The sequence below is a fragment of the Aedes aegypti genome, chromosome 3 (assembly GCF_002204515.2).
Source record: "Aedes aegypti strain LVP_AGWG chromosome 3, AaegL5.0 Primary Assembly, whole genome shotgun sequence".
In the NCBI taxonomy this organism is placed as follows: Eukaryota; Metazoa; Arthropoda; class Insecta; order Diptera; family Culicidae; genus Aedes; species Aedes aegypti.
This window is the reverse complement of record NC_035109.1, coordinates 265,678,978-265,706,751: the sequence shown is the minus strand read 5'-3', so window position 1 is coordinate 265,706,751 and position 27,774 is coordinate 265,678,978. Positions and strand designations below refer to the sequence as shown.

Here is a 27,774-nt window from a genome sequence, read left to right as displayed (position 1 = left end):
ATTGCCTACTTTTAGGCGTATTCCGTGGTTCGTGGTGTTATTAATTTTAAAATTACTTTAAAAGTAAATGACTTGTAAGCGTTTGGCCTTCATATTCGGTTTCGGGGCCATGATTTAATAAAGCAACGACATTTCCAATATATCCGAACATTGTTTACATAGGTGATCAATGCTACACCATATCAGCTAAATCAAAAATTCACTTAAAACATTTTTTTAAACATGCTTAAGTCTTTCAAAAAACAAAATGCAGTATATAGTCACGAGCTATGGGTGGCAGTACTTGTTTTAAAAATATAACATTTGCTACACTTGCATTTTCAAACGAAATATTTAAGAGATATTCAAAAAATTGATCAATGTTACCCTAGATTACGGTAACACAAAACAATCAAAGGACACCTAGCAACGATTATATAAATCACAGCTGCCCTAGCAAGAAAAATCTATCATTGACATCGCATTTCTTGTGAAAAATCTTACCGCATTTGGTGTTCCCCTATTTGATATTTGCATTTCAAACGCACACAGCAATATTACATTAGATAACAGGTGTTATTGGATTACAAGTCCTCAATCTGTTTGTTTTACTGTAGCAGTATAGCCTATGAAAATAGATTTTTTATGATTTATATGAATTCTTCTTCTTGGCATTACGTCCCCAGTGGGACAGAACCTGCTTCTCAGCTTAGTGTTCTTATGAGCACTTCCACATTTATTAACTGAGAGCTTTCTTTGCCAAAGTTGCCATTTTCACATTCGTATATCATGCGGCAGGTACGATGACCTGTAATGCTCAGGGATGTCAAAGAAATTTCCATAACGAAAAGATCCTGAACCGACCCGTTGTTGTTGTTGTTGTTGGACCAAATTGAAACAATCTAAATATGATTTAAAGTTGCATATAAGTGCATAGGGTACAATTTGAAAGCCGTTTTATGAAAAATGTTATGCGATCGATATTAAGAACAATTAAAAATGTAGTTTTTATTACTAGAACATTTCTATTTGACGGATATACATATGTGGCAAAACATGGTTTTTCACCATATGAGAATACCCAGACAACCAGAAATCGCATGAAAGTTCACGTTACAACTCGTTTATTCATACTAATTACATCAAACCCGCAAAACACCGTGGATAAACTCGTCAGATTGATGACCTTCCTCGCATAAAACACTTCTTTTCTGAGTTCACTTGTACATTTTGTTTCGTCTCGTACACTCGTACAAACAAAATCAGATCACTCCGTAGCAGCTGTCAAATCAACATTTGTTATCATAAGTTAAGTCGGATAAGATCACAGGTTAGTTCGGTAGAAAATTTGTACACTCGCAATGTATGTTATTATTCATCACATAATGTATGCACGCATATCGCCTCCACTTTTGTACGTAGAAGGCCTTTTCGCGACATCTTATAAGTGAAATGTTGCACATACAAAGCCTCCAGGTGATTGCGTTATACGTACATTTTGGTTGTCTGGGTAAAAAAGGATAAATTTCCCTGAATTTCCATTTTATTATTTTTTGTCCCCCCCCTTGACACATTCTGATGGAAGGTGACAAAAGAAGATTTTAAGATTTGTTCCGGCCTTATATCAATGATTCAATCGCGTGACCAACAGATTTCCAAAGGTTTCTCTAGTCAATTTTGAACATATTCTGCAAAATGCTTTCAAGAATTGCTGTAGCAATTATTCAATAAATTCCTTCGTGTTTTCTCATACGAATTTCACCAACCGTTCAAAGTTTGCATAGGATTTACTATGGGAAATCTTAATTTTGTAGAGAAAAATCACAAGAGGTCGTCCATGGACCTCTATAAAAGTTCTGAACGCATACCTCGTTAGGTATTTTAACGATGAAGAACATTTTCAAAAAACGGAAACAATCCGATGGTTGTCAAAAAAGTTATTAGACATTAACTTTTCGAAAATTTTAAACGATTTTGTTATTATTTTTATTGTTATTCTTTCACGTGTTGAAGGCACCTTGCCAATTTTCACAAGTGTCGGATTGGTGCGAGGTTTTTCGCAATATTTGTCATTTTAGAAATACCAATCGAAGTATGTGTTTAAAATTTCTATAGAGGTGGGCGACATTTGGCGATTTGCAAAAGTAAGTTTTCCCATAGTAAATCCCATACAAACTTTGAACGGCTGGTGCTAAAATATAGTTTCACCGATCGAGCTGAAATTTTCCACAGTTGTTATGGGACCCAAATGCATAAGAATAAGCATTGATGATCGTACAATTCGTAGTTGCTACTCCGTGATTGACCGGAATAATCAAATTTGTACAGCTTGGGAGTACCATACCATCCTCGTGGTACAATTTCGAGAACTCCAAACTTAGTAATGCCAATAAAGACGCCAGCCACGTCCTTACGGTCATCGAGGAAAGGAAGGAATATTAGAATGACATCCATTGCTACTAGTGACCGATATCACCTCTGCATCTCTATGGTTGTCATGGGAAGGAGTTTAGTTAGTGGGGTTAGTGGGATCATAGCTGGTAATCAAGATTCACCTTGGTAAGTGATGCGATTCATGGAAGCTCAGAATAATTCATCAATAAATTCCTAGAAATCACCTATCAATACTCCAAAGACAATGTGAACAAACGGTAAGTCGACACTTTTAGCGTCGAACCATTTGAAGGTTTTTTTTATATATAATGATGAAAATAAAATAAAAAAAAGGATGGGGTTGCTACTGTTATGTAAAACATGTACAAGAGTTTATGTCGACACTTTTAGTGACGAACTGATAATATTTGTGAAATCAATTCATATAAGCAACATTCCTATTGTTGTCAAGACAAAAACACGCTTCGAAATATATTGTACATTCAACATAAAATCATGAAACGAGCTCACCAAATTGATCATCCATCCTTAACTGAGTAGCCGTAATCTACTATAATCAGCAAGCAATAACTGGTTGAGTTCTTGGAAGAGTACTTGGAACGGATATCATCGAATGAAGCTGTAAGAAAATCCCAAGTAACATTAGTAGCTGATTAACAGTTTATTCAGCTAAAATCTGCTTAAATGTGCTTTGTTCAATTCTTATTGCACAAAAATGTTTGTTGAAAATGCACTGAATAAATTCCTAGTAAATTTTGTTGAGTTATTTCTTATTGAATTTCTGAAAGAATCTTTGGAGAAATCTCTGAAGGATTCTGAAGTCATTTTGGGAGTTATCTTTAAAGGAGCTTCGGGTTGAAATATTGAAAAAAAATGATTTATCTGCTACAAATATTGAAAGAATTATTTTTTTGCAATTCCGAATAGAAAAAAAAAATACTTTCACGAAAAAGACAGAGCTTAGGAATTCTATTAGTCACTCCTCTAGAGATTCCTTTAAGAGTTCATTTACAGACTTCTCCAGGGATTGCTTCAGAAATTTTCTTAGAGTTACCTGCAGCAATTCTCCCAGGTATATGTCCTCCAGCGGTCCACCAAGGATCCACAGAAATTCTTTCATGAAAACCACGAAGGTCCACTACAGGATTTTTGATTAAATGCTTACAAGTATGCCAGAAAATCCTAGAAGATTTTCTTCTTCTAGAATTCTCCAAGCAATTTTCACAGGATTTTCTGTGGATTTCTGTGGATTCACCTTTCAATAATCACATATTTATCTGTCTTTAGCTTATCCTTTCACATTTCGACTTACGTGATTCTAGCTTGAACTGCACAGCTAATTGTATCTCTGTCGGAATAAAGAATTTTTAGAAGAAGTGGTTATATGTATCCACGAAATGCACCTTGCGAACGCTACTGAAACGGTAAACCTATTCATCCAAATTTCATCCAACCCACAACTCATCATCACTCATCCATCATTCATTACATTTTTTGGACCGTAACATCTTTAAGATGTATGATTACCTCTTCCAGCCGCGAGATGAAACGCCTCAACGCTACCATAATTGAAACCATACCGGAACCTATGCCGTCTCCGGCGGAGGACAGCAAACCACGCTGCGACGAGCGGTACTGCGGTAAAGGATGCATATGTGACGTTTTCAGCACCAAGCATGGAAAGGTGTCCCGGACGCACTGCAGCAAGCTGGATTGCATTTTCGGGTGCCAGTGTGGATACGATAAAAAGCGCAGCTCAACGAAAGACCTGAAGCCCGACATGAGCGAAGAAGGTTTATCAGCTTTAACCAGCGAAGACGTGAAGTACCTGCGCGAGAAGGCCACCGCCCGGCTGGCCAAAGAGGAGCGGGATTTTACTCCAACTGTGATAATGACCAACAACAGTACGGTGTTGGTTCGAAATACGGAAACGGAAGCCAGAAGACACAAAAAGAAACCTAAGAAATACGACGACTATTACAATGAGAATAGCGTTAAAAGTCTGATGAATGGGATTATTCCCAGCGAGGAAGAACCACGTGAACCTTCGATTGAACGGAACAAGACAAGCTCTGTCATTGGAAATCAGCCCCTCAGCCTGGCCGATAGAATACGCCATACGCACGTGGTTCTGAACAAGCTGCAGGATTTGGACCACATCGAGCCTTGGTGCATGATCCACTGTCTGTACCGTTGTTACTGCCATGGCAATGCAACCCACGGAAAGCCGTTCAAGTTCAATGAGGAAAGCGATATTGTCTTGCCAACGCCAGTCGTACCGGTTCTGGACCCTCTCCTAACGGTTTACGAACCTCGCCGTCGACGTCTATACTCATTCGAGAAGACGGAAACCACCATTCCCACCATTCCGGAAGTTAGAGAGCCTTTCCGCAAGCGAGATAGTTCAGAAGAATCTTACAAGCCCTGGAATGAAAGGCGTAAGAAGAAGAGGAGAACGCTTGAAGAGCAACTTCCAAGCTCTCCAGATAAGAAAATAAGTGAAGACTCTGCACCGTCTTCTACGAGGGCATCCATCGAAGATCTGCAAATCAACGACGGTCAGACTTGTAGACGAGTAATTCCAGTGAATAGAAATTTCTACAAAACGAGAAACTACTACAGGAAAAGCCGTTACTTGAAGGAGATCGAAGAAGCCAAGCAAAACAATCCTTTCGCCGAGAAGCGACTGAAGCATCTACTAGACAAGTGCGAAAAGGCGTTCTTTGAGGAGCGAAGACGGGAACTGGAAAAGCAAGCAATGAAAGCCATTAAGGACCGCGAACGCCAACGGCAGATCAGCGAAGGGGACAGTAAGCAACCGAAGGATCCTCCGAAGGAACCAATCTTTATCGACATCGTGGCAACGGATGCTAAAATTAGGCAGAACATATTACTCGCACCTCTAGTAGACAACAGAACATTGATCTACTGTGGCAAGAAGAAGTATTACGTAGATAGTGAAGCAATCACAAGCGGAAAAATCAACCTACTGAACATTGCACGTAAATTCAGAAGAACGGTTTGCATCCTCAGGCGGGTCGAGAGTGATGCGCGAATAAAACCGATCACGTTCAGCTACAAGGGCGAAACAATCATGCTCAAAGGTCGCAAGTACCGAATGAAGGAGCCCTACGAGCAGCGTGCAAACGAACACGTGGACTTTGACTGCGAAAGTGATGATCAAGAATCGACTTCTTCGTTAGCTCTGGAGTCTCTCGTTGCCACTGAGGTAGATCCCCAAAAGGCGATGCTTGATCAGGTCAACTCGGACATCATGCACACTATGCAGCACATCCGAGAGATGATGCGTAAAAATACCTCACGGCTTAATCCTCCGAAAAAGGGGATTCTGTACTTGTTCAGGTGGGAAAAGTTCCTGCAGGCCTTCAACGAAGATCAAGTGGACGTGTGGGACATAACCTTCCAAAATGGGTCAGAATTGATTATATTGACTACGGATAACACTCGGAAGAACACCCCTACCTTCAAGAATGCAAAATCCGTCCGCCTCGCCAGAAAATGCACGTTTGAATCACGAGGAACATCCCTTCTTACCAAAATGGTTCTTCATCAAATCGACAATCCGGAAACGAACAAGTTGTCTTTGGTGTTGTTCGGAACGGACAAGTATTGGCGCTTTTGTGGGTTCATCAAAGCGGAAAATAACTATCTGGATAAAGGTTGCGAGGTCCGGCCAACTCCGGTCTCCCATCCAAAGTTGGCACCGAAAATCAATCGCTACTATGAAGCATTCGCTGCCAGTAAAAAGAAAAGTGAAGCTGCTGTTCAGAAGAATCCAAGTCTTCTCAATGCACCTCCCAAACCAGTTGAAGTTCCGAAACCAATTAAGGAAGAAATTCCCACGGAGCAGACGTCGTCTACACCTGACATCCCAGCGGCAATAGCAATGGTCAAATCCAACATAAGGCTGATGGAAACCAAGATCAAAGATTTCAAGAACATCGCCATTCCAAACGTGGGGATGCGACGGTGGTTCATGCTGAACGTGGTGAACGATTTCAGCGACATCTACATACCCAGTTGGAAGTCCTGTCTGGCTTACGCTCGAATAAAGCAAGCAATTCAGCTGGCAAATCGGTACAACAAAACGGTGAGACTAACTTCGATCGTTCAGAAGAATAACCAAGCAGATGTCCTGCCGCAGATCTATGCCGCGCCGATGCAGGGCGAGTGTATCTTCCTGGGACCGTACAGCTACACGCAGAACATCGATTTGATCCTGTGCCAGAATGTGGAAGGCAAGATGTACACCAGGGAGGAGTACGAGCGTAATAATCATATCGTGCGATCGGATCACACGACCGGTTCGTGGTTGTACATGAAGCCGAACGTGACCTCGACGACAACGACAACGTCGTTTGTTCAGGAACAGGAATCGAACGCGGTGACGAAGCAGTCAGCGGAAGTGCAGGTGAGTTTTATTCTCTATTTGACAAACCTAATTAGCTCTATTCGCCAGCTTGAGCGATTTCATATTGACATATTGTATACTAGAAACAAATTCATATTCTACTTTATCGATTACATCTTTTTGGATCCAATTCGACTGATGGTTTTGTACTATAGTTTCGCAAGTTGATCAAAGAGCACGTGGCGTTGCTTCTTCAGTTTAGAGAGAGGTTCATTGTTCCTTGCCGTTAATTAAAAGCCGTGTTATATGTGTTCGTTAGAGCATGTTCTCTTGGAAGAGGGTCAGTTGTCTCTCCGCTTACGAACGCCCATGGTGTTGGACGGAGTTTTTTTTTGGGATGCAGGGAATCAAAACCATGACCATGGTGGGGATTGCTCATCAAACCTTCCGGTCCGCCTCATAGTTACGTACTATTTGGTGCTGGGTGTAGTTCTTGTTTTTCCAGCTGTGTTGAAAAGCATGAGGCATAGTCTTTGGCATACAATTGGATCTTTCTTTAGCAGAAAAGAACCGAAATGTCTATCGACGACCGGTGATTGCTAGCAGATATAGTGGAGAGCTTGTCTTGAAACGTTCAGCAAGGATCCAAGGTAGACGAACTCGTCGACCACCCGCCCATCGTAACACTGCTATCTGCTATGCTCGGCCTCACCAGCTAGCATGCACTTTGTCTTGGTCGCATTCACCACCAATCCATACCCGGCTTAAAGCAAGTCTAATCGAAAACGATTCCTGGATTTCTGTGGAACAAGTTTGGGTGGCTATTCAGCTTAGCGACCGCAAACTCTATCTATCACCGTCGTCTCGGAATATGCCACCCATAGTGACGAAATGATCGTTCTTGGTGATTTTAACTTGCCAGACATCGTATGGACTCCAACTCACAGTGGTTTTCTGTGTCCCGATTATCAACGCACTTCGCTTCACGTTGGTGCTGTCAATCTTCTTGATTGTTACAGTACTGCTACTCTGGCTCAGATCAACCACGTGATGAACGAAAATGGCCGCTACCTGGATCTCTGTTTCGTGAGTGGTCGTGATACTGCTCTTTCATATCGACGGCCCCTGCACCTTTGGTCAAGGTTGTTTCTCATCATCCGCCGCTAGTAGTCGCCATCGAAACCAATGTTGTTCGTGATTTCATCTCTAGTCCATTGGTTGTTGATATGACTTTCGCAAAGCTGATTTCCATAGTATAGCTGAATTGTTGTCCGAGACAGATTGGGATTGCATTCTAGATATAACGGATGTCAATAATGCAGCACTAACCTTCTCTCACGTCCTGGCATATGTCATTGAGAGGCACGTTCCTAAAAAAGTCATTCGGACCGATTCACGTGTTCCATGGATGACCAACGATCTTCTTTTGCTGAAGAGGAAGAAGAAAGCAGCGCTCAGACGGTTTACCAAATTTCGCACTGATAAGTCCGAGAAAAGAAAAAGATTTCACGTTTTAACTACAACTGACTTGAACCGAGGCTAAAGATAAAGCGCGAGAACTGTGATGGAATGAAATAAAAAGGCGATCTGTACTCAGCTAGGTTTCAGAATCTACTGACTCGTAGGTTTATTATTATGATCGATCAGACCTTCGTCTGCATTCGTATAAGTGAATCAGTTAGTCATTACACTTGATAGTGTTGGTTTCCGTTAAGCGGAATTACACTATTAATTAAAACAACTATTGAATGCGTAATATGTTCACGCTAATATTAAACACTTCAGTCCTTCCCCCTTTGAAGAAGTTTCGAATTCATATTACAATATCAATCAACATTTAGAGCTATGTTAATTCATGTTCAGATAGAATTACAATTTCAAATACAAATAAAAAAATATTCAGATCGAACTTAAGAATCATTATGACTACATCACGACTATCACTACTTCGCATACACAAAATCATCATTGCGCTTGTCCGTTCGTTGTCGTTTAGAACGTCGGGGAGCAAGTTCTGGCGTATGCTCTACCTTCTCGGTGCACTTCCTTTTTCTGACGTATCGCTTCTCCTTCTGAACCTCATCCTCGGGAAATCCGAAAAATTCTTGGCTCGAATCCTTGTCCTTGTCTGCCCCCGGCTGTCGCCGGACCACCCTTATGTTAGGTTTTTCGTGGGAATCGCCACCTCTATACACGCGAAGCTGTTCTCGATGAGCCATTGTTACCACGCTTCCAATTTGAATCTGAAAGGTATTGCGAGAGTGCTTTTTAATGAAATTTGCCTTTAGCCATTTAGCTGTATGATGTGGGTTATGATTCTTATACCATAATTCCTCACCAGGCATCAGATTTTCGAAAGGATCTATCGAGTTTTTCGGGACATTCCCGCAGTCCTTCGTATTAATGTCATCATGCCCAGGAAATAGTTTTATACTAGTAGTTAAATCTTCATGAACAGTTCCTCCTTGTAAAAACTTTTTATAATGAGTTTTAGGATTTATTAAATCCAAAATAGTTTTAGGCTTGTATGAGAAAATCAATCGAGATGGATAATTTCCCTCACTAGTCAGGCAGCTATTTCTGTAATTGATCAAAAACAGGTTGATTTGATCCTCGACATCCAAATGAGAGAACTCCGGGTCATTCAAAAACTTTTTGAGCACATCTTTTACGGTTCTCACCAACCTTTCAGCCTGTCCATTGCTGGATGGATTATAAGGCGGACTTTTTAGAACATTGATTCCCTGTCGCTTTAGAAAATTAACAAAGGAGTGTCTACTGTAATGAAATGCACTTGTGATTCCCCAATAGATAAAAGGATTAAAAACTCACCCGGAATGTCCTTCAGCCTTTGCCGACAAGGGTAGAGATAAGGGTTTGCTGTTAGCGGTCTTCGCCCTTCGGCAACCACGCAAGCCGTCAGTTGACGTGAAGGTTTACAAACCAGAAATGGCCAAGGCGGATAAACGAAGAATCGGTCGATCCAGAGGTCGATCAAACTGGTTCAATACGACAGCCTTGATGGTTTTATTGGAATGCCAGAAGCACGGAAGGGTGCACAGCGATGGCCGATCCCGGTGAACAATTATCACTGTCACACCGGAATGAAGTGTCACCACTGCACGGTGCGAGGAAGCGGACAATCAATTACCAATCGCAGCGATGGTGGCCGTCGGAAAATCACGCTCACAAGGGGACTCCACGAAATTTTCTGCTGCTGCTGCTACTGCTGCGTAATGACGTCCGTCACTCCGTCGGTGTTGAAGAAATTTACTATTTCCCCAGCACTTTCACTATACACTTTTACCCTCGTCGCCAACTGATAAGTCCGAGAAAAGAAAAAGATTTCACGTTTTAACTACAACTGACTTGAACCGAGGCTAAAGATAAAGCGCGAGAACTGTGATGGAATGAAATAAAAAGGCGATCTGTACTCAGCTAGGTTTCAGAATCTACTGACTCGTAGGTTTATTATTATGATCGATCAGACCTTCGTCTGCATTCGTATAAGTGAATCAGTTAGTCATTACACTTGATAGTGTTGGTTTCCGTTAAGCGGAATTACACTATTAATTAAAACAACTATTGAATGCGTAATATGTTCACGCTAATATTAAACACTTCACGCACATGGTCATCGAAATGCTACTACGTTAGACTCAACTATGAATACAAGCGTTTGAGTCGTTTCTGTTTTCATCGTCATCAGAGTAAAATACAACGCCGACTAAAATTGCATCCCAAATCCTTCTGGAATTATGTGAACGAACAGCGGAAGGAAGTTGGTTTGCCATCATCCATGACATTCAACGGTACTACTGGGTCTAACCTAAAGGAAATCTGCAATCTGTTTTCAAACAAGTTTGCAAGTGTGTTTGTAAACGAACAACTTTCCGTCGATTCCATCAATTCCGCGGCCAACAATGTGCCTTTGGCTAATCAAACGCTTAGCAGCATACACCTTACTCAAGAAACGATCTCGAAAGCGGCATCACAGCTCAAAACTTCGTTCAAGCCGGGGCCAGACGGTGTTCCAGCTGCTTTTGTGAAAAGAATGATCGGCAGCTTGTTGGAACCGCTTCTCAAGGTATTTCAGCTTTCGCTAACCAGCGGTACATTTCCGACTTGTTGGAAAACAGCCGAAATGTTTCCCGTGTATAAGAAAGGAAGCAAGCGTGACGTTAACAACTATCGTGGGATTACATCGTTGAATGCTGTAGCTAAGCGGTTCGAGCTGGTGGTCATGGATTCGCTAAGCGCACACTGCAGACAGTATTTGAGTGCTGATCAACATGGATTCACTATCGGCCGTTCTACTACTACCAACCTTCTATGCCTTACGTCGTACATCACTGAGAGTATGAATGTTCGGGCCCAGACGGACGTGATTTACACCGATCTATCTGCGGCATTCGATAAGCTAAACCACGAAATTGCAATCGCCAAACTCGATAGGCTTGGAGTTGGAGGTAGCCTTTTGAGATGGTTCCGCTCTTACCTCACCGATCGTCAATTAGTTGTAGCTTTAGGAGAATATCGATCACCCTGCTTTTACGCGTCATCAGGTATACCACAAGGCAGTCATCTGGGTCCGTTGATTTTCCTTTTGTATTTTAACGACGTACACTTTGTAGTGGAAGGGCGTCGACTGACGTTCGCAGACGACCTAAAAATTTTTCTGCGAATATGCTCAATTGAAGATTGCCGTTATCTCCAGGACCAGATAAACGTCTTCGCTGGATGGTGTGATCTCAACCGACTAGTCGTCAATCCAGCAAAGTGCTCCGTAATCACTTTTTCACGGAAGAAACAGCCGATAATCTTCGAGTATAGCATTTTTGATACGCCAATCGAACGAGTGCTGTGCGTTAAGGATTTGGGTGTTCTGTTGGATTCGCAACTGACATTCTCCCATCATATCGCTTATATTGTCGATAAAGCATCAAGAACGCTTGGCTTCGTCTTTAGAACTGCAAAGAACTTTACCGACATCTATTGCCTGAAAGCGTTATACTGTTCCCTCGTTCGAGCAACATTGGAATATGGGTCTGCGGTCTGGAGTCCGAACTACAACAACGGATGCGAGCGAATCGAATCAGTTCAACGGAGATTTTTTCGTTTTGCACTTCGGAGGCTACCTTGGAGAGACCCTTTACGCCTTCCGAGTTACGAGAGCCGCTGCCAACTGATCGACTTGCAACCTTTGCGAATTCGTAGAGACGTTTGTAGAGCTTTAACCGTCGTCGATACTCTAAACGGAAGAATCGATTGCGAAGCTATCCTGCAACAAATGCATCTGAACGTGCAACCTCGTCCACTGCGGAATAGTTCGATGATGAGGCTTCCATTTCGTCGCACCAATTATGGATTGAGCAATGCTGTTCATGGTCTGCAACGTGTTTTTAATCGTGGGGCGTCGATCTTCGATTACCATCTGACACGAAATATGCTTCGTCGTAAATTTTCTAGTTTTTTCGCTGGCCGGAGGGACTGAAGACATATTTTAAGTTTGAAATGTTTTACGATCTTGACTTTTTTATATTCAATGTTTTGTCATGTTTGTTTTGTTATATAATATGTATTTTTGTTTTTATTTTTAATATCATTGGGACTATACATAGTCTGTTGATGTAAACCTAAATAAATAAATAAATAAATAAAATCCAACTTTTGCTGCCTCGTGTTTCTGCCGGGTGTACAGGTCTGCCACCTTTTCAAATGTTCGGCCGACAATGTACATATCATCCGCGAAGCAAACAGATAGACTGGATCTCGTAAAAATCGCACCCCAGCTGTTGAGCTCCGCTCTCCGCATAACACCTTCAAGCGCAATATTGAACAACAGGCACGAAAGTTCATCACCTTGTCGTAGTCCCCGGCGGGATCCAAACGAACTGGAATGTTCGCCTGAAACCTTCTCACAATTTTGCACACCTTCCATCGTCGCTCTTATCAGTCTCGTGAGCTTCCCGGGAAAGCTATTCTCGTCCATAATTTTCCATAGCTCTACGCGGTCGATACTATCGTATGCCGCTTTAAAATCGATGAAAAGGTGATGCCTTGGGACCTGGTATTCACGACATTTTTGGAGAATTTGTAGTGCAGTGAAAATCTGGCCCTTTGTCGATCGGCCGTCAACGAAGGCTTGATAACTTCCCGCGTACTCGTTCACTATAGGTGACAGACGACGGAAAATGATCTGGTATAATACTTTGTAGGCCGCATTTAGAATAGTGATCGCTCGAAAGTTCTCACAATCTAACTTGTCGCCTTTCTTGTAGATGGGGCATATTACCCCTTCCTTCCACTCCTCCGGTAGCTGTTCTGTTTCCCAGATTATGCCTATCAGCCGGTGCAGACAAATGACCAGCCTCTCCGGGACCATCTTAATGACCTTAATGACCTTAATGACCTCTGATACTTAATGACCTCCGATACCATCCGTACCAGCAGCTTCATTGTTCTTGAGCTGGTGAGCTTGTCCTTAACCTTCCTCAAAGAGGGGGCTGGTTAGTTTCCATCGTCCGCAGTACTGACGAAGGCATTTCCTCCGTTGTCCCATCCTGCATTGCCTGGCTCTCAGCGCCATTCAGGTGTTCGTCGAAGCGCTGCTTCCACCTTTCGATCACCTCACGCTCGTCCGTCAAAATGCTCCCATCCCTGCACATCTCGGCTCGCGGCACGAAGCTGTGCAGGATGCGTTGAGCTTCTGATAGAACTTACGCGTTTCTTGAGACCGGCACAGATGTTCCATCTCCTCGCACTCCGTCTCCTCCAGGCGGCGTTTTTTCTCCCGAAAGAGGCGGGTCTGCTGTTGCCGCTGCCGTCTAGAACGTTCCAAGTTCTGTCGGGCCCCTTACTGCAGCATGACCCCCCGCGCTGCATTCTTCTCCTCCAGAATCTGCCTACATTCCTCGTCGAACCAATTTTTCCGTCAACTCCGTTCCACGTACCCCGACGTTGCTCTCAGCTGCATCGTAGATGGCTGATTTCACTGTACTCCAGCAGTCCTCAAGAGGGGCTTCATCCAGCTCACCCTCTCCCGCCAGTCTCAAGGTACTGTGCTTATGCAGTTGCGACATCCAGTTGCTCAAGCTGCTCTAGGAAATACCGGGGCTCTACATTTTTCCATCAAAAACAGCCATCTTTTGAAAGAAGGGCCATGATTATGCCAAACGTCCACTATGCCGTTATGCTAAATGACCCAGACGCGATGAAAACTGTATTTTATGCAACTTTGGCGCTATATAGCCCAAAATTGTAACTTGGAAAATTTCTGTAAGCGGCATCACAAAGAAAGCTCTCAGTCAGTGTTGTTCAGACTCATTTCCCCGAAAATAATATTTTCCGAACTACGAAGCCACGAACTACTACAGCCATGCTCTACCCTCCTAAGATAGAAAAGCAGATGGTTAAGCTTGAGTACTGCACACAAAATCGATCAATTTTGATCCCGGAGAGCCACAATTCAAGTTTCGGTGAAATGAAATGAGTGAGTGAGTGAGCGCGAATCATTTCACCGAAACTTGAATTGCGGCCCACCGAGATCAAAACTGTCGGATCCCATGTGCAACACTCAAGCCCAACCACCTCCCCCTCCATCTCAGGAATACAACGCACAGTTATAACAGTTCATGGCTTCACAATTCGAATTTCGGGGAAATGAGTCTGGTCAACACTGCTCTCAGTTACTAAATCCGGAAATGCTCTTAGAACACTAAGCTGAGTAGAAGGGTATATCTAACCAATTCTTCCCAATTTCAGATTTCTCCTGCATCTAGTTCCACTTCTATTGGAGGCTCTGTCAGCAATCCCAGCAATGATGATTGTGTAGTTATCGACGACGAAGAGGAATCCGTTGAAACGCCCACTACCATGTCATCCCCAACGGAATCGAAGCACATACCACCGGAGCCTGAACCTGAACCTGGAACATCTAACAACAACAGTCAACTGGAATCTCTTATCCATCAACTCTACAACGATTCCGACTCGGACGATGCCGCACCTTCGGAAGCTTCGTCCACCACCTCAAAAGCTACCACTACGTCCACCACCATTACGGCTAGTTCCTCTGATCCACAGATCGAACCTCCTCCGGCTCAGCAATCGAAAAATCAACTATCGCTTCTAGTTGAAAAGACCATTGCTGAAAGCAAACAGCTACAGGTTAAACCTCCAGTAGCGCCAACGCCATCTCCATCGCCGCGAGTGGTTCCCAGCAATAGTGCCATATCTGTCCGACGTATGTCTGTCGTTGCAACGCCTACTTTTGCTACCCCTGCGGCCGTCGTGGAGAGGAAAAAGTTGCAGATCCCCAGCCGCAGGCTGTCTTACATTCCTTCGGCTACCACAATCGTCCCAGCTCAAAGCGCCGTATTCAAAAAACTATCGGATCTGCCACTGAAGCGCAAATCAACGGGATCGACTGAAGTCATTATCAACGCTGCAGCCGAAGAAGTGAAGAAAACTCGCTTGTCTTTACCTGTGTCGACCGCTTCTGCGCCACCCGCCAAGGTTCCTTCGGTTGAAGAGATCGTATGTTTGGATGATGATGAAGACTCCGCAGATCCTTCCAAGAAACCGAACCCGTCGGTTGCCTCATCAAGCAAAACTCCGTCTTGCACCACCGTTCTGAATCGTCAGCAAGCTGCGCTGATAGCCAGCAAGATCAATCTGCTGAACCCAAGTCAAAAGGGGTTGGTATACAATCCATCCACCGGAGTGCTCCGCATCAAACGGTCCCTGATGAATAGCCTAACGGAAGGTACCAATGTCACCATCCCACCCTCTTCAAGCTCAAAAGCGGTTACTAATTCAGCCTTAGGTAACCAAGCGTCGACTGTCGTCGCCAGTTCTCAGGTATCGCCGAAAGCTTCGACAGTTCCAGTCAGCAAACCCGTTCCAAGTTCAGTGATAACTCCGCCGACAACGCCAAAGTCGCCATCGGTCGTACCGACAGCTGGGTCGCAGGTCTACATCGAACCTCCGAAGGTTCCCACGGAAGGCGTACTGCGGAGCAACATCCCCGGGCTGGGAGTGGTCCCGGTGCTATGGTCGGTAAGCGACATCATCATCAAGGTGCGGGAACTGTCCGTCAAGCAGCAGTACGTCCGACTGGCCAACTTTGAAGCGGCCGTTGTGCTGCTGAATCGGTAAGTACGAAGAGAAGAAAACGTTGTATTACAGTTTGTGAAGCATACAACTCAGAGTAAATGTACGTTACGTTACGCAGTTTTACCAGTATATCTTAGAAGTCCTTTGAAGATTAATTGTGACATTGCTCCAAGTGTTACTTTACATGTTTCATGATTTTCTCCAGATATTTGCCTCAAATTTTCTTCGGATGTTACTTTAAAGATTTCTTTATGAACTCATACAGTGATTCTTCCACGGACTTCCAAAAATGTTTGCTCAGCAGCATACGTTCAAGAACTTCACCAGGAACTGTTCTAAGGACATTGCCAGAAACAACTACAGTGATATTCCTCCATAGATTTTTCTTTAGAGATGCGATTCCTTCAAAATTCTTCCTACAGCTATGTTACGGCCCAGGACTATCAGCATCAGTAGGGGGATTTTTCAAGGCGATACCTTTAGTCCGCTGTGGTTTAGCCTGACCATGAACCCCCTCAGTAAAGCACTAAACCAATGCAACTATGGCTACCAACTGAAAAGTGAGGAAAGGAGTACAAAAGTTACCCACACCTTCTGTATGGACGACCTGAAACTATTTGCGGAATCAGTGCAGAGGTTGTATCAGCTGTTGCAGAAAGTTACGACATTCAGTAACGACATCCGGATGCAGTTTGGGATTGACAAATGAAATCAATTCATCTATGAGGAGTCAAGTTAAGGATGTCTGCTGTTTCCGCGTCAACGAGCAGGAGGAGATTGGGAATATGGTTGAAAGCGAAAAGTTTAAATGCTTCGGATTTCTGCAGCTTATTCGCCACACGATGATCAAGAAGAAGCTGCAGGAATTTTCCTGTCTCGTGTCAACTGTATTTTGAAGAGTTTTCTGTCCGCCGACAACAAAATGAAGGCGATGAAAACGTTTGCTGTGCCCCTGTTGATGTATAGTTTGAGGGTGGTAAAGTGGACCAAGACTGACTTGAAGGCGATAGAACGAGCAGTTCAAGTGGCGTTTACCAAGCACCGAATGCGCCACCCAAAATCGTCCATTGAGAGAGTCACCATGCCACGTGCAGGAGAAAGAGGCGTCACCAATATCCAGGCACTTTGTGTCTCCCAGATCCAGCAGCTGCGGGCATGTTTCGCTAGAACCGCCACGAAATTTACCGCACTGTATGCGAAACTGACCACGGTTTCAACGCCCTGCATCTGGCACAGGAGGATTACCAACTGAACTGCGACATCGAAACCGTCGATGATCGCAACGTGGAAGCAGAAAGAGTTACATGGAATGCACCCTCATTAACTGGAGCTCGAACACATTGATAAGTTGGCGTCAAACACGTAGCGCTGAAGGTTTCATGGTAGCCATTCGGGACCGGGTAATTGCGACGAAAAACTATCGGCAATACATACTGCACGAAGACGTGGAGGACCGCTGTAGGAAGCGCAATTCAGTAGGGGAGACTATCGAGCATGTCGTTGCCGGCTGTTCAGTACTAGATGTTGCCAAAATTGTGCACCAACAGCTTGCTCTTATGCACAACTTGGTGGACCGATTTGTGCCCTACTATAAATACCCGCCTCGGTTTTCCCAGTTGCCGAGAATGATCTTGAGACAAGGAAAAAAAAAATGAGTCGAATTCAACAATTTGTTTTCTAATCTTATATTTATTTCGTTCTCTAGTTTGAAGAAGTAAGGACTAGGATTCTGATGCATGGACAATATCGGTGTAATTTCTTGGCTTTATCGAGGGATCCGATTTTGCCTGATAAAGGGGCGCGCCTGTGGAGAGTGCATGCACCACACTCTTCGAAGGGTAGGAACCTTTCAGTTAGAATCCTTTCCTGTGATCAAGTTAGGAATTACAACTGTAAGAAAACCGAATGCTTTATCACTTCTCGATAGTGACAAAGTAAAACGACATGCACTACACAAAGGACACGGGATATACTACAATAGATCAAATATTGGTCGCAGTGGTTTATGTTCCGAACAGAAAAAAAAAAAAACTTTTCAGAGACTTGCATTGAGGACAAGTCTCAAAAAAAGACCTGCTACTAGCTCTTCAATAACAGAACAGCCCTGAAATTCGTATTTTAAAATCATTTGATGCATCTTTTACAGATTCATTCGGAAGAACACCTACACCTTCAAACCATTCTCATTAACCATTGGGTGGAAGTTTGAGGCCAGAGCCGAGCCGTTGCCCGCGCCAGAGCAACTCATCAACACCATCAACCTCAGATGCGTAAGTTGATCGTAACATGCTACAAAAAATCAACATAAGTCATTGAGATTTTTGTACTTGTAGGTCGTAACCAGCGATGGAGTCATCGACCTGTACAAGGCCAGTGCAATCATCGCCTTCCAGACGACGAAGCCCAATTTTTACGAGGAGCTACTGTTGCTTCGCCTGTCGATATTGTGCTGCAAAAAGGAACAGTATGAACAGGAACAGTGCCATAAGTTCTTCGAGAACATATTCATCAAGGTTGGTTAGAATTACTTCTTCAATATTGCAAGTATAAACCATGATCCTACCATTTTCAGGCCACCAACACCATCAAAGAGCTAACACAAGCGTCGGAAGCGCTGACCACGCAGCAAAACTTCCTCCGCGAGCAGCAAAAGGAACGTCGCGCCATCGTGGAAAAGCTGCAGGCATCTCAAGGTATCGTCTCAGGGAAACCCACGATCCAGATAGTGTCCAAGCGAGTGGCCGTACCGCAATCGATATTGGACCGTGTTTCCAAGCCTCATCCTTCGGTAGCGTCATCGAGTTCAACGTCGGCTCCATCGGCGGCGGCGGCATCCGCCAGCCAACCAAAAGAGTCTGTGATTGTACTGGACGACGATTAGATTTGTTCGTTACGAGCGATTTGGAAGAATCGCCTCATCAGTGGTAAGTAGGCTGCCGGCTACTCCACTGTGGAATCAGCGTTATTTATTTTATAGTAGCTTCAACGAGAATGTTAGGGTAATTGTTACATTCACCAGTTTTATTTTGAAAAAAAAACGTCGAATTATGTTTAATTTTGTCCTAAATATAGTAGCACAAAAAGCTTTCCTAGGGAAAAGATTAACTAAATTAAGTGTATCTAGCTGTATATAGGTGAAATTGATTAAGAGAAAATGGATCTCTTGGCGTTAAGCACACAAAGCAACTGTCTCGTTTAGATATATGGATTATCGGTTTTAGCATTTAGCGAAATCGATCATACGCATCACAATACAAATCAAGAATCGTAAGGTGTCTGTGTTCGAAAGAGGTATTTTCTTTGTGATGACCAATCCTTGAGTGACGTCTTGTTTACTTTATACAAATGGGTAGAAGGATCTCCGATAATCTGTGAAATTCTTCACACAGTTTGACACATCATCCATCCCTATCAGAGATAATCTGAATGGGATGGATAGTGTTCAAAACTGTTTTAAGAATTCAGGCAAATATGTATTCCCATTCGATAGAATCCCGCAAAGGATTATGACAAGTTGACTTTCGTGGCTATTGTTCGACATAGCGCTAGAACATGTCATGCGGATTGCGGAGAGCCGGGTGTTACAGTCGAGGAACGATTTCCAACAGATCCAATCAATTTGTATGCTTCGCGGATAATAAGAACATTGTTGGCCGAGTCATTGAAGAGATACCTGTCTGAAACTATATTGGATCCTTGTTGACAGCTGATAATAAAGTTAGTCATAACATCGCATCATTTTGTAGGAGTCGGGTATTACGGAGTCTATTCTGCGATCAAAAGTGACTTTCTCTCGCATCAAATTTACTGTGTAAAAAATACTTTCAAGACTGGTAGTGCTCTACGGGTATGAAACGAGAATTATGCTCGATGAAGTACTGCAAGCTTTTAGGGTTTTCCGTCGTTCGAAAGTTCTTAGGACCGTCCTCAATTGCGTACAGGAGACCAGTGTGTGGCCACGAAGACTGAAACATGCGCTCGCTCAACAATATTCAGAAAGTGACCAAACCTGAAAAGATACGATGGACAGGGCATGTTGCAAGAATACCAACAATAACAATTTCATGAATGTCTCTACTAAACCTACAAAGAGTGTCCTAAGCATGGCCTTGAAATTCGTCCTTTTAATGCTTCAACTAGATAACTCTAAATTTTGATTTTTAGAGTTCAATTTGTCAAAACATAAATCTTAATTAACTCCACAAGAATGCTACTGATCATAAGTGTATGATTCAAAGAAATCAAGTCGAAGATCACATATTAATCATAATTTATGTGATTAACTTTCAATGTTAAATAGCTCGAATTTCTGATTTACGAGTTATCTAGTTGTAGCATCAAGGGGACGAATTGTTACCAAAAACTTAAACTCATTAGTGAAGAGGATATTTGAGACTGTAGCTGATTGAAATTGGTGAGAACGATCCTTGTAATTTTAGTTTCCCATTTCATTGTTATTGTATCCACTGCAAAATAGGAGGGAGATCAAATTTATTTTTCTTAACGTTTCAGAGAGCGAGTAAGGGCGCTTAAGCCTAGGCTCTAGAGCCTGGACATACGGGAGAAATACCTGTGTCCCACCCCAGGAAAGACCTACAAACAACAATGGCATTAACTTTCTTAGCAGCGCCACTCCCAACGGTTTTGACTATCTCCCTAAACTCTTTAAATAAAACGGTTGGTAGGGTTGTCCCCGTTTTTTCCTTCACAATATTTCAAAACGTTCCGTCTATCATTCATGATATTCTTTGATGAATAATCCGATCGCCGTTAATTTTGAAATACGTTCAAACCTCAAGTCTGCACAGTGGGCCTGGCCATTTTTGTTTGCATCAAATCAAATACTGACAAGAAAATGTTGGAAGAAATTTCAGTATTTCCAGAATGCTTTTCAATATTGGCTGTGCAAGCGCTTAGAATAGAATAAAATTGAATAGATTTTTCTGAGTAATCTCTGAAATTGTTATTAGTAGATTGCTAATAAGGTTTTCAGTAAATTTTAAAAATGATCCTTGGCTGATTCTGCTTGAAATTTCAAGTAGATACTTATAAGCGGTTTCTTTACCACCGCTTAGGCCTTAAACCTGGTTGAATCATATGGGTAAACGTGGTTTACGGCTTGAGCAGAGGTGAAGAAATCGGCCCTTAGAGGTTGATGAAAAGTTGAGCGAAAAAACATATACTCATTCGTTTCAGCATAAGATGGCAGCGTTTCACCACATGGTCCACAGAATGCAGACTCTACCCCTCGGCGAAAACAGAAAAACTAAGGAACTGGAATCTCGAAACGGCAAGGATCAATGGATACAAGGAAAGGACGATAAAAGCCATAACCGACAAAAAGGAAAGACAGCATATTCGGAGTACTTTGACGACCCTATCGCCGAACCCATGAAGAGAGTTTCCAACCCATACGACAGACACACCACTAATCAGCTCCGTCTGAAGCTAAAGAATTTCAGAATCGATTTAGTGTTTTCCAGCCGAGACAACCAACTCAAGACTTCGTTAGGCTCTACCAAGGAACAAGGTAACACACTAAACAAGGCTGGCGGTTACAAAATCAGTTGCCCTCACTGCAGGTCTACATTGGTCAAACAAAGCGGTCTGTGGATGTTAGCTTCAAGGAACACTTACCAGGAATAGGAAAACCTCGGAAGACGATAAGGGGATGACTTACGATTTCAAATCTAAGGTAGCAGAACATACATTTACAGAGGGTCATACAATTACGACGGCGGATATCTAAATTTTGCGTTCGAAAGATATCAATTCTTCTGATTATACGATATAGCCATGGATGGATTTCGGACGTAAAGTCATACAAACAATTCTCAGCAGTAAATTAGAAAACAACATTCTGGCCCTAGGACATCATATGAATCACGAATAAATTTGGTACAAAAATGTATAAGAACTTGGAAATTGTCAAGGTTATACAACACGGCTGGCTACGTTGGGCTGGTCACGTTGTCGATATGCCGTAAGAACAACAATCAAAGATAACATTCAGTAAATGTTCGGGGCGAATCTTATCTGGTGGACTGTATTTCGGTGATGCCCAAGTTACTGTATCTGGCGGTGGACTCAGTCAGAGGAGAATCCTTGAAGGTCGGCTAAATGAATTGGCTAAGCCAAGAAAAGACTTTATTCACTTCTAACAACTGCATTGAACTTAACTTTACATCAATTCACTTCTCTTATTTCGGTGTTGGTCGTTCCAAAGGTTGAAAAATAATGGTTAAGCTGCTTTCGCTTCTTTGCTCGTCCTTTTTGTTACGTGCTGGAGCCTGTTTCGCAAGACGAGTCTCCACGCATCTCGGCGGAGGTAGCTTTCTGCGCCTATTTTGGGGAAATTTCCATCCTGCTTTGCGCTCCGTTTTGCGTACAGGATGATGTGTGGAGAGGCGACGTTGTCAGATTTGCGTAGCTTACGTTGGCTTTGCACAGTGGTCTCGAAAGATGTTCTTGCGTACGCAACAGCACGGTGCTCCAATTACCGTTATTATCAAATAAAATATACCATTCAAACGGCAGTCGGCAGTTGATTACTGACGTTGTTCTGCACCTATGGGCCGAATTTGAAAAAAAATCCTTAGTCAGAATTTTGAGTTACGCCCTTTTGAAGTTTATATGATAGAAATCTCACAAAATATGCCACTTTAACTTGTTTAACCCTTTCTTTCCCACAGCTTTGTTTGACAATTTAACTATCAAAATGGCGTTTCTAAAAATTGGGCTTGAACAAAAGTTGTTCCAAATAAGCTATATTATTCAAAACCACAATAAAAAAATTTGATTGTTTTTTCAATAGTTAGCTGATTGTTTTTCAATAGTTTGACCCTTAGGTCACTTATTTCGATGTTTGATAAGGCAAATGAGCGTATAAATGTATTCCAATCATTATTGAGCTACTCGTACCAATTCGGTTTAGCCCGCGTTCGTTGAAAATCGGTGGATCACCTGTGCTACCATGGGAAAGAGAGGGTTAAACAAAGAGATTATAATAAAATTTTGTAGTTTTAATTTTTTATATGGCTTTAGATATTAAAAAATACATTTTTCTAAAACTTTTCTCGACCGACATTTGAAAAAGGCCAATGCTATGTTTAGTTATTACTTATAAGCCAATACACGAAAAATGATATCTACCAAATTAACGCCTGGTAGTGATTTTAGGAAATTGTCCAAAGCATTCAAATTTGTATGAAAAATTCTTGAACAGGATATGCGCCCTTTTGAAATGTATGGACAGAATATGGAATATGGAATAAGGTGGATTCCGCTCCATCTATAACCAACAGTTAGCTAGGTGCATACATAATCATTACACTTTTGCGATTGTTCTTATTTCATTCAATTTAGCAAGTTGCATAGAAGGAATGATTCAAATATAATGTAACGCAGAATTTTCCAATTTGAGACCCCTTTTCCTACCCCACGTTCCAGCTTTTCTATGGAAATTGTATGAACCGTAACACTACCAAACCCCCTCGTTACGTAATATTTGAACGATTTCAAGTTTACACGTACACATATTGTCTATACTGACATTGAAAAAGGACCAAAGTATAATTGAAATACACACATTTCAATATAGCTGAACAATGACTGTATCAAAGTTGACCGAAACACTCGAACATCACTTATTTATATTATACATCTGTGTTCTATTCCATTCTATTTAATTCTTTCCTATTCTAATCTGTTCTATTCTATTCAATTATACTCTACTTAAATTTATTCTAGGGTAGATCAGAACCTTACTTGTTCTTATACACATTTTTACAAATTAATTTGTAAAATTGTATAAGAATGTAATAAACAACTACGCGCAAAAGATTTCAACGGTACACTTTCGATATATGTACAGCTTTTCAGCGCTGCCAGTTTTGAAAAAATTGCTATGCACAGATTCTGACTTCTAATGCGTCCTTGTCATATGATCCATAAAAACGAAGATTTGAATTATTATTTCACAGTAAGTCCAAATAAGGGTTTAAACTTATATATGATAGTTTTCATGTATTTTAAGGAACTGAAGCATTTTGTATTAAATGTTTTTAATTTGAGCTGGATCCTTGTTTTAAAGGTAATTTGAACAAGTTTGTCGAGAGCTGGGAAGAGCAGAGTCTGACAAAATCTTCGAAATATCATATCACCAAGTTTCATGTAAAAGACTTCTGCAATGCGACTGATCAAGGACTAGGCTGACATAATGAGCTGGCGTCGGAGTCTGTGCATAGCGCTGTTTCACAGACCTGTCAGCGCTATAAAGTCAAACAAACATCGAAAGTGTACCGTTCAATTCTTTTGCGCGCAGTTGTTGATTACAACATTGTGTTTTTCAATGTCTAAAACCATATAAAAAAAATCAAAACAACAAAACTTTTGGTATAATCTCTTAGTTTAAACAAGTAAAAATGGCATTTTTATGTGATTTCTATCATATAAATTTCAAAAGGGCGTAACTCAAAATTCTGACTAAGGATTTTTTTCAAAATCGGCCCCGAGGTGCAGAACAACTTTAGGAATCAACTGCTGACTGCCGTTTGAATGGTATATTTTATTTGATAATAACGGTAATTGGAGCACCGTGAACAGTAAATAAACCGGACGAGACCATCGAGTTCGTGACAGACCACGAATACGATGGCTGTTTGCAGTTGAGAGCTCAAAGAGCACTTGAAGTTGTTGAACCGCCCTTAAGGAATCGTTCGGACAATTCGCATTTCCCATCATTTTATCGCAGTATCTATATTCATGCGTTTTCGCTTATAAGTAACTGTCAATACTTACCTTTCTACCTAAAACTTAAGATGTCCCCTTTCGTCGAGCATGTCCATCGCAACCAACTCTTCGGCGTGCTTCGTCTTCAAGTGGACACTACGAGCCTTATGATGTGCGAAGCCAAGACCGCAAATGCGACACTGCAGGGGTCGCTCGCCGGTGTGCGTTCGCATGTGGACAATTCTGTGCGTAGTCGTCCGGAAAGCTTTATCGCACACATCGCACTTGTACGGCCGTTCGTTACTGTGCACGTAGAGATGTTTGTTGAGCGTCGTTCGCATTAGGAAAAATTTACCGCAGATCTGGAAAGATATAATTGGTGATTCAGATTCAGCGAGTATTTCGCAGCTCATAACTTACCTGACATTCGTGTCTCTTATCCTGAGTGTGGGTCAACTTATGGCAACGCAGCGTGCCCGCGAATAGGAACGACTTCGGACAAAGGTCGCACTTGTACTTCCGGTCGCCCTTATGAATCCGCTGATGCCCTTTGAGATTGTTCTTCTCGAGAAACGCCTTTCCGCAAACTTCACATTTGAAATCACGCTTCCTCAGGTGAACACTGTTGATGTGCGATTGCAGCTTATTGCGTGAAGTGAAATTCTTCGGACACTGTTCGCATTGATGTGGTCGAACGTCTTCGTGGATCACCATGTGGCTCTTGATGTTGTTGACTAAAGACCCGCAAACCGAGCAGATAGTTTTTTCCTGCTGCCTTCTCGAGCGGTCACTTGAACTCTCCCCTTTCGGTTTCCGTCCCCGCTTGGAGGGTGTTTTTTTCTTGGGTAGGCTAGACAATTCCTTCTTTACAATAGCGCCGAGTTGGAGAGAGTCCTCTGGTTCCCAATCACTATCCGAATCTCCATCTTGAAGATACTGATCGGCCCCATCTTCGTCATTGCTTTCGGCTTTTTCTTGTTCTACGGGAGGTTTTTCAGGGGTTAATGATTCAATTTCATTAATTACCAAATTGAGATCTGTTTCTGGAAATAGTAATCCTAAGTTTGTTTCTTCCTGCTTTATATCAACAGGTTCTATCTTCATCGATGGTTCCTCTAGTTCAGTAGAGACGATACTTGGCGGTAGCGCATACCTGACGTTTTCCTTCACTTTTTCGATGTTCAGGTCTTGTGGAAGCTGAAATAAATTAAATTTCGTATTTTATTCGCTGCCTATTCTCGGTTACGTAATAGGAAATCCCTGGAAGAATCATTGAATACTTTTCTAAATATCTAAGCACTTTCTTGAGAAATTTCAGAAATAATCTATGCTGTAATATGAAGTAGTTTCTGGAGATATTCTTTAAACATTATTAATTTTTTATGGTATTCTTAATGAAAATTTTAGGGGAATTCTTATAGAAATATCTCGGGGAATCCGTGAAAAAATCTCTGAATGTATTTCTAAAGAAGTGTCGAGCAACTGCTTCAATTTATTATTGGTGAAATTCCTGTAGAAATCATGACAAAATTCCTAGAGTAAAACCTGGAAGAATGTGTGCTCTATTGGATGTGTCAGACTAGATTATTGTGGAATCTTCTAAAGAGATCCTTGTAAAATTATTAGTATTTCATGGTTCCTGATTGGTCTAGTTTTTTTTATTGATCCTGAGAGGTCTCATTTTGGTTTCTGGTTGGTATCTTTCTTCAAGCATGTGGTCTCAAAGGTTCCTTTTTTGGACATTCATGCGCTGTTAGCCCAATAATAACAGCAAGTTACCTTTTTAAGTATTTCTTCTGCGTTTGGTTCATTTTTGTGCTTCGTTTTGTTGCGACTGGCAGACAAAGCTTTCTCCTTAGGCTTTTCCTCGGACACCTGGCTATCCTCAACTTTCAGCAGATCCTTTGGCACGATGGTTTTGTCCCGAACCTTTTCCAATATTCTCCTGGATTGGTCGCATTTCTTCTTGAAGTTGAAGATTATGTTCAAATTACGTTCGCATTTCTCGCATATAAAATTGGGAAGGCGATCCTTCTTGTTGATCTGAGTAGAAAGAAGCAGAGTTAGCAAGACGAAATGTACCTTCTGGACCAAGATGCTCACCGTTTGTTCCAGCAACCGGAAAGCCTCCTTAACAAAGTTCCTCACATAAAACACATTCCGGCCCTGGACATTCGAATATACATTGACCAGACGCTCGTTGGTCAAGCAAAGCCGACAGAGGCGTTCGAAATTTTCAGTGTAGAAACGAATCTGCTGCACTTCTGGCTGGGGCTTTGGTGCCTCGACGTCGTCCCGTTGCTCCTGTGCGGCTTCCATCACACGGACGGATTATTGCCGGCGTTTTGTACGGAATATCACACAAAATTCAACTATTGATAAATCGAAACAGATTGACCAGAAGCTGAATATTGCCAAACAATGCAGACGCTCCATGGATGCATCATTTGCAACTGACAGCTAGCGAGAATGCACTTTTTAGATCTGTTCCATGCCAGTGTTGCCGTATTGATTCATATTTGACGAAATGTTTTGAAAATAAGCCATTTTATGAGACGTTTCGAATCATATGGTTTCCGTTTGTTTACCAGCTTTGAAAGTTTCTGGCGGGCCGATTTATTTACGTTTCTTCTAGCGCTACATTTGGAAGGAGCATATTCAATAATGGCGCTGGTGGCAATGCAACAAAGTTTTTAATGTTCGCGTGTAAAATTTAAATCAGTTGGCAGGGAAGATATTTTTCATCTACGTTACTTGTAATACATGTAAACCGGGTAGAAACATGCGCTGAAAGAGACGGGGAAGTCATCGGCAACAAAAATGTGACCAGCGCCTTTCAGATATCATGCTAGTTTTTTGAACAACAACAATGAGCGGCCCGCCAGAAAACGTCATTCGAACACTCAGGCAAAAATACTTTGAATATTCATTATTTTCCCTTATGTTTATTAGCCACAAGAAATCGGTAAGTATTTCATTGATTCACCTTATGAATTGATCTGGATCATGCCAATGTGGTGACTGACTAATTTCATTAAACAGCATTATGAACATTGAAATAAAATTTTAAGAATTACTTCTATCAGCAATATAAACTACATTACTTTTTGTGACACAAACTATTATTATACTATTCGTATTTTATACATGGTTGACAATAAATTCCATTCGGGATATTTATT

General features: G+C 42.0%; 2 protein-coding genes across 7 annotated transcripts in view; one reads left to right on the top strand and one right to left on the bottom strand.

Annotated features, from left to right (window-relative positions):
• The window catches only part of LOC5573737, a 42,447-nt gene extending 23,297 nt beyond the window's left edge, over positions 1 to 19,150 (top strand). For 4 of the 5 annotated variants that reach the window (XM_021853705.1, XM_001654713.2, XM_021853704.1 and 1 more), the window contains exons 3-7: positions 3,889 to 6,805; positions 14,510 to 15,900; positions 18,009 to 18,132; positions 18,196 to 18,375; positions 18,435 to 19,150. In XM_021853705.1, the coding sequence (XP_021709397.1) occupies positions 3,889 to 6,805; positions 14,510 to 15,900; positions 18,009 to 18,132; positions 18,196 to 18,375; positions 18,435 to 18,743 (4,921 nt within the window). In that variant the 3' untranslated portion in view covers positions 18,744 to 19,150. The remainder of the gene's footprint in view (positions 1 to 3,888; positions 6,806 to 14,509; positions 15,901 to 18,008; positions 18,133 to 18,195; positions 18,376 to 18,434) is intronic. The other variant, XM_021853707.1, reaches the window with a different exon arrangement.
• LOC5573738 (zinc finger protein 691) lies at positions 8,971 to 27,050 on the bottom strand. Of its 2 annotated transcripts, XM_021853709.1 has the most exons (5): positions 26,696 to 27,050; positions 26,372 to 26,635; positions 25,013 to 25,789; positions 24,662 to 24,954; positions 8,971 to 8,988 (listed from the first exon to the last, which is right to left on the bottom strand). In XM_021853709.1, exons 1-4 carry the CDS (start codon positions 26,909 to 26,911, stop codon positions 24,670 to 24,672), a joined length of 1,542 nt encoding a protein of 513 aa, XP_021709401.1. In that variant the 5' UTR covers positions 26,912 to 27,050; the 3' UTR covers positions 8,971 to 8,988; positions 24,662 to 24,669. The 2 variants fall into 2 exon arrangements, with proteins under 2 accessions (XP_021709401.1, XP_021709400.1); XM_021853708.1 differs by lacking the exon at positions 8,971 to 8,988 and having other exon boundaries at positions 24,604 to 24,954.
• Positions 27,051 to 27,774: the final 724 nt, after the last annotated feature.

Coding starts and splice junctions, on each gene's coding strand:
- LOC5573738 (XM_021853709.1), bottom strand. CDS start 26,911: ATGGAAGCCGCACAGGAGCAACGGGACGACGTCGAGGCACCAAAGCCC. Junction 25,790..26,371: donor CAGAAGAAATACTTAAAAAG/GTAACTTGCTGT, acceptor AATTTATTTCAG/CTTCCACAAGACCTGAACAT. Junction 24,955..25,012: donor ATAAGAGACACGAATGTCAG/GTAAGTTATGAG, acceptor ATATCTTTCCAG/ATCTGCGGTAAATTTTTCCT.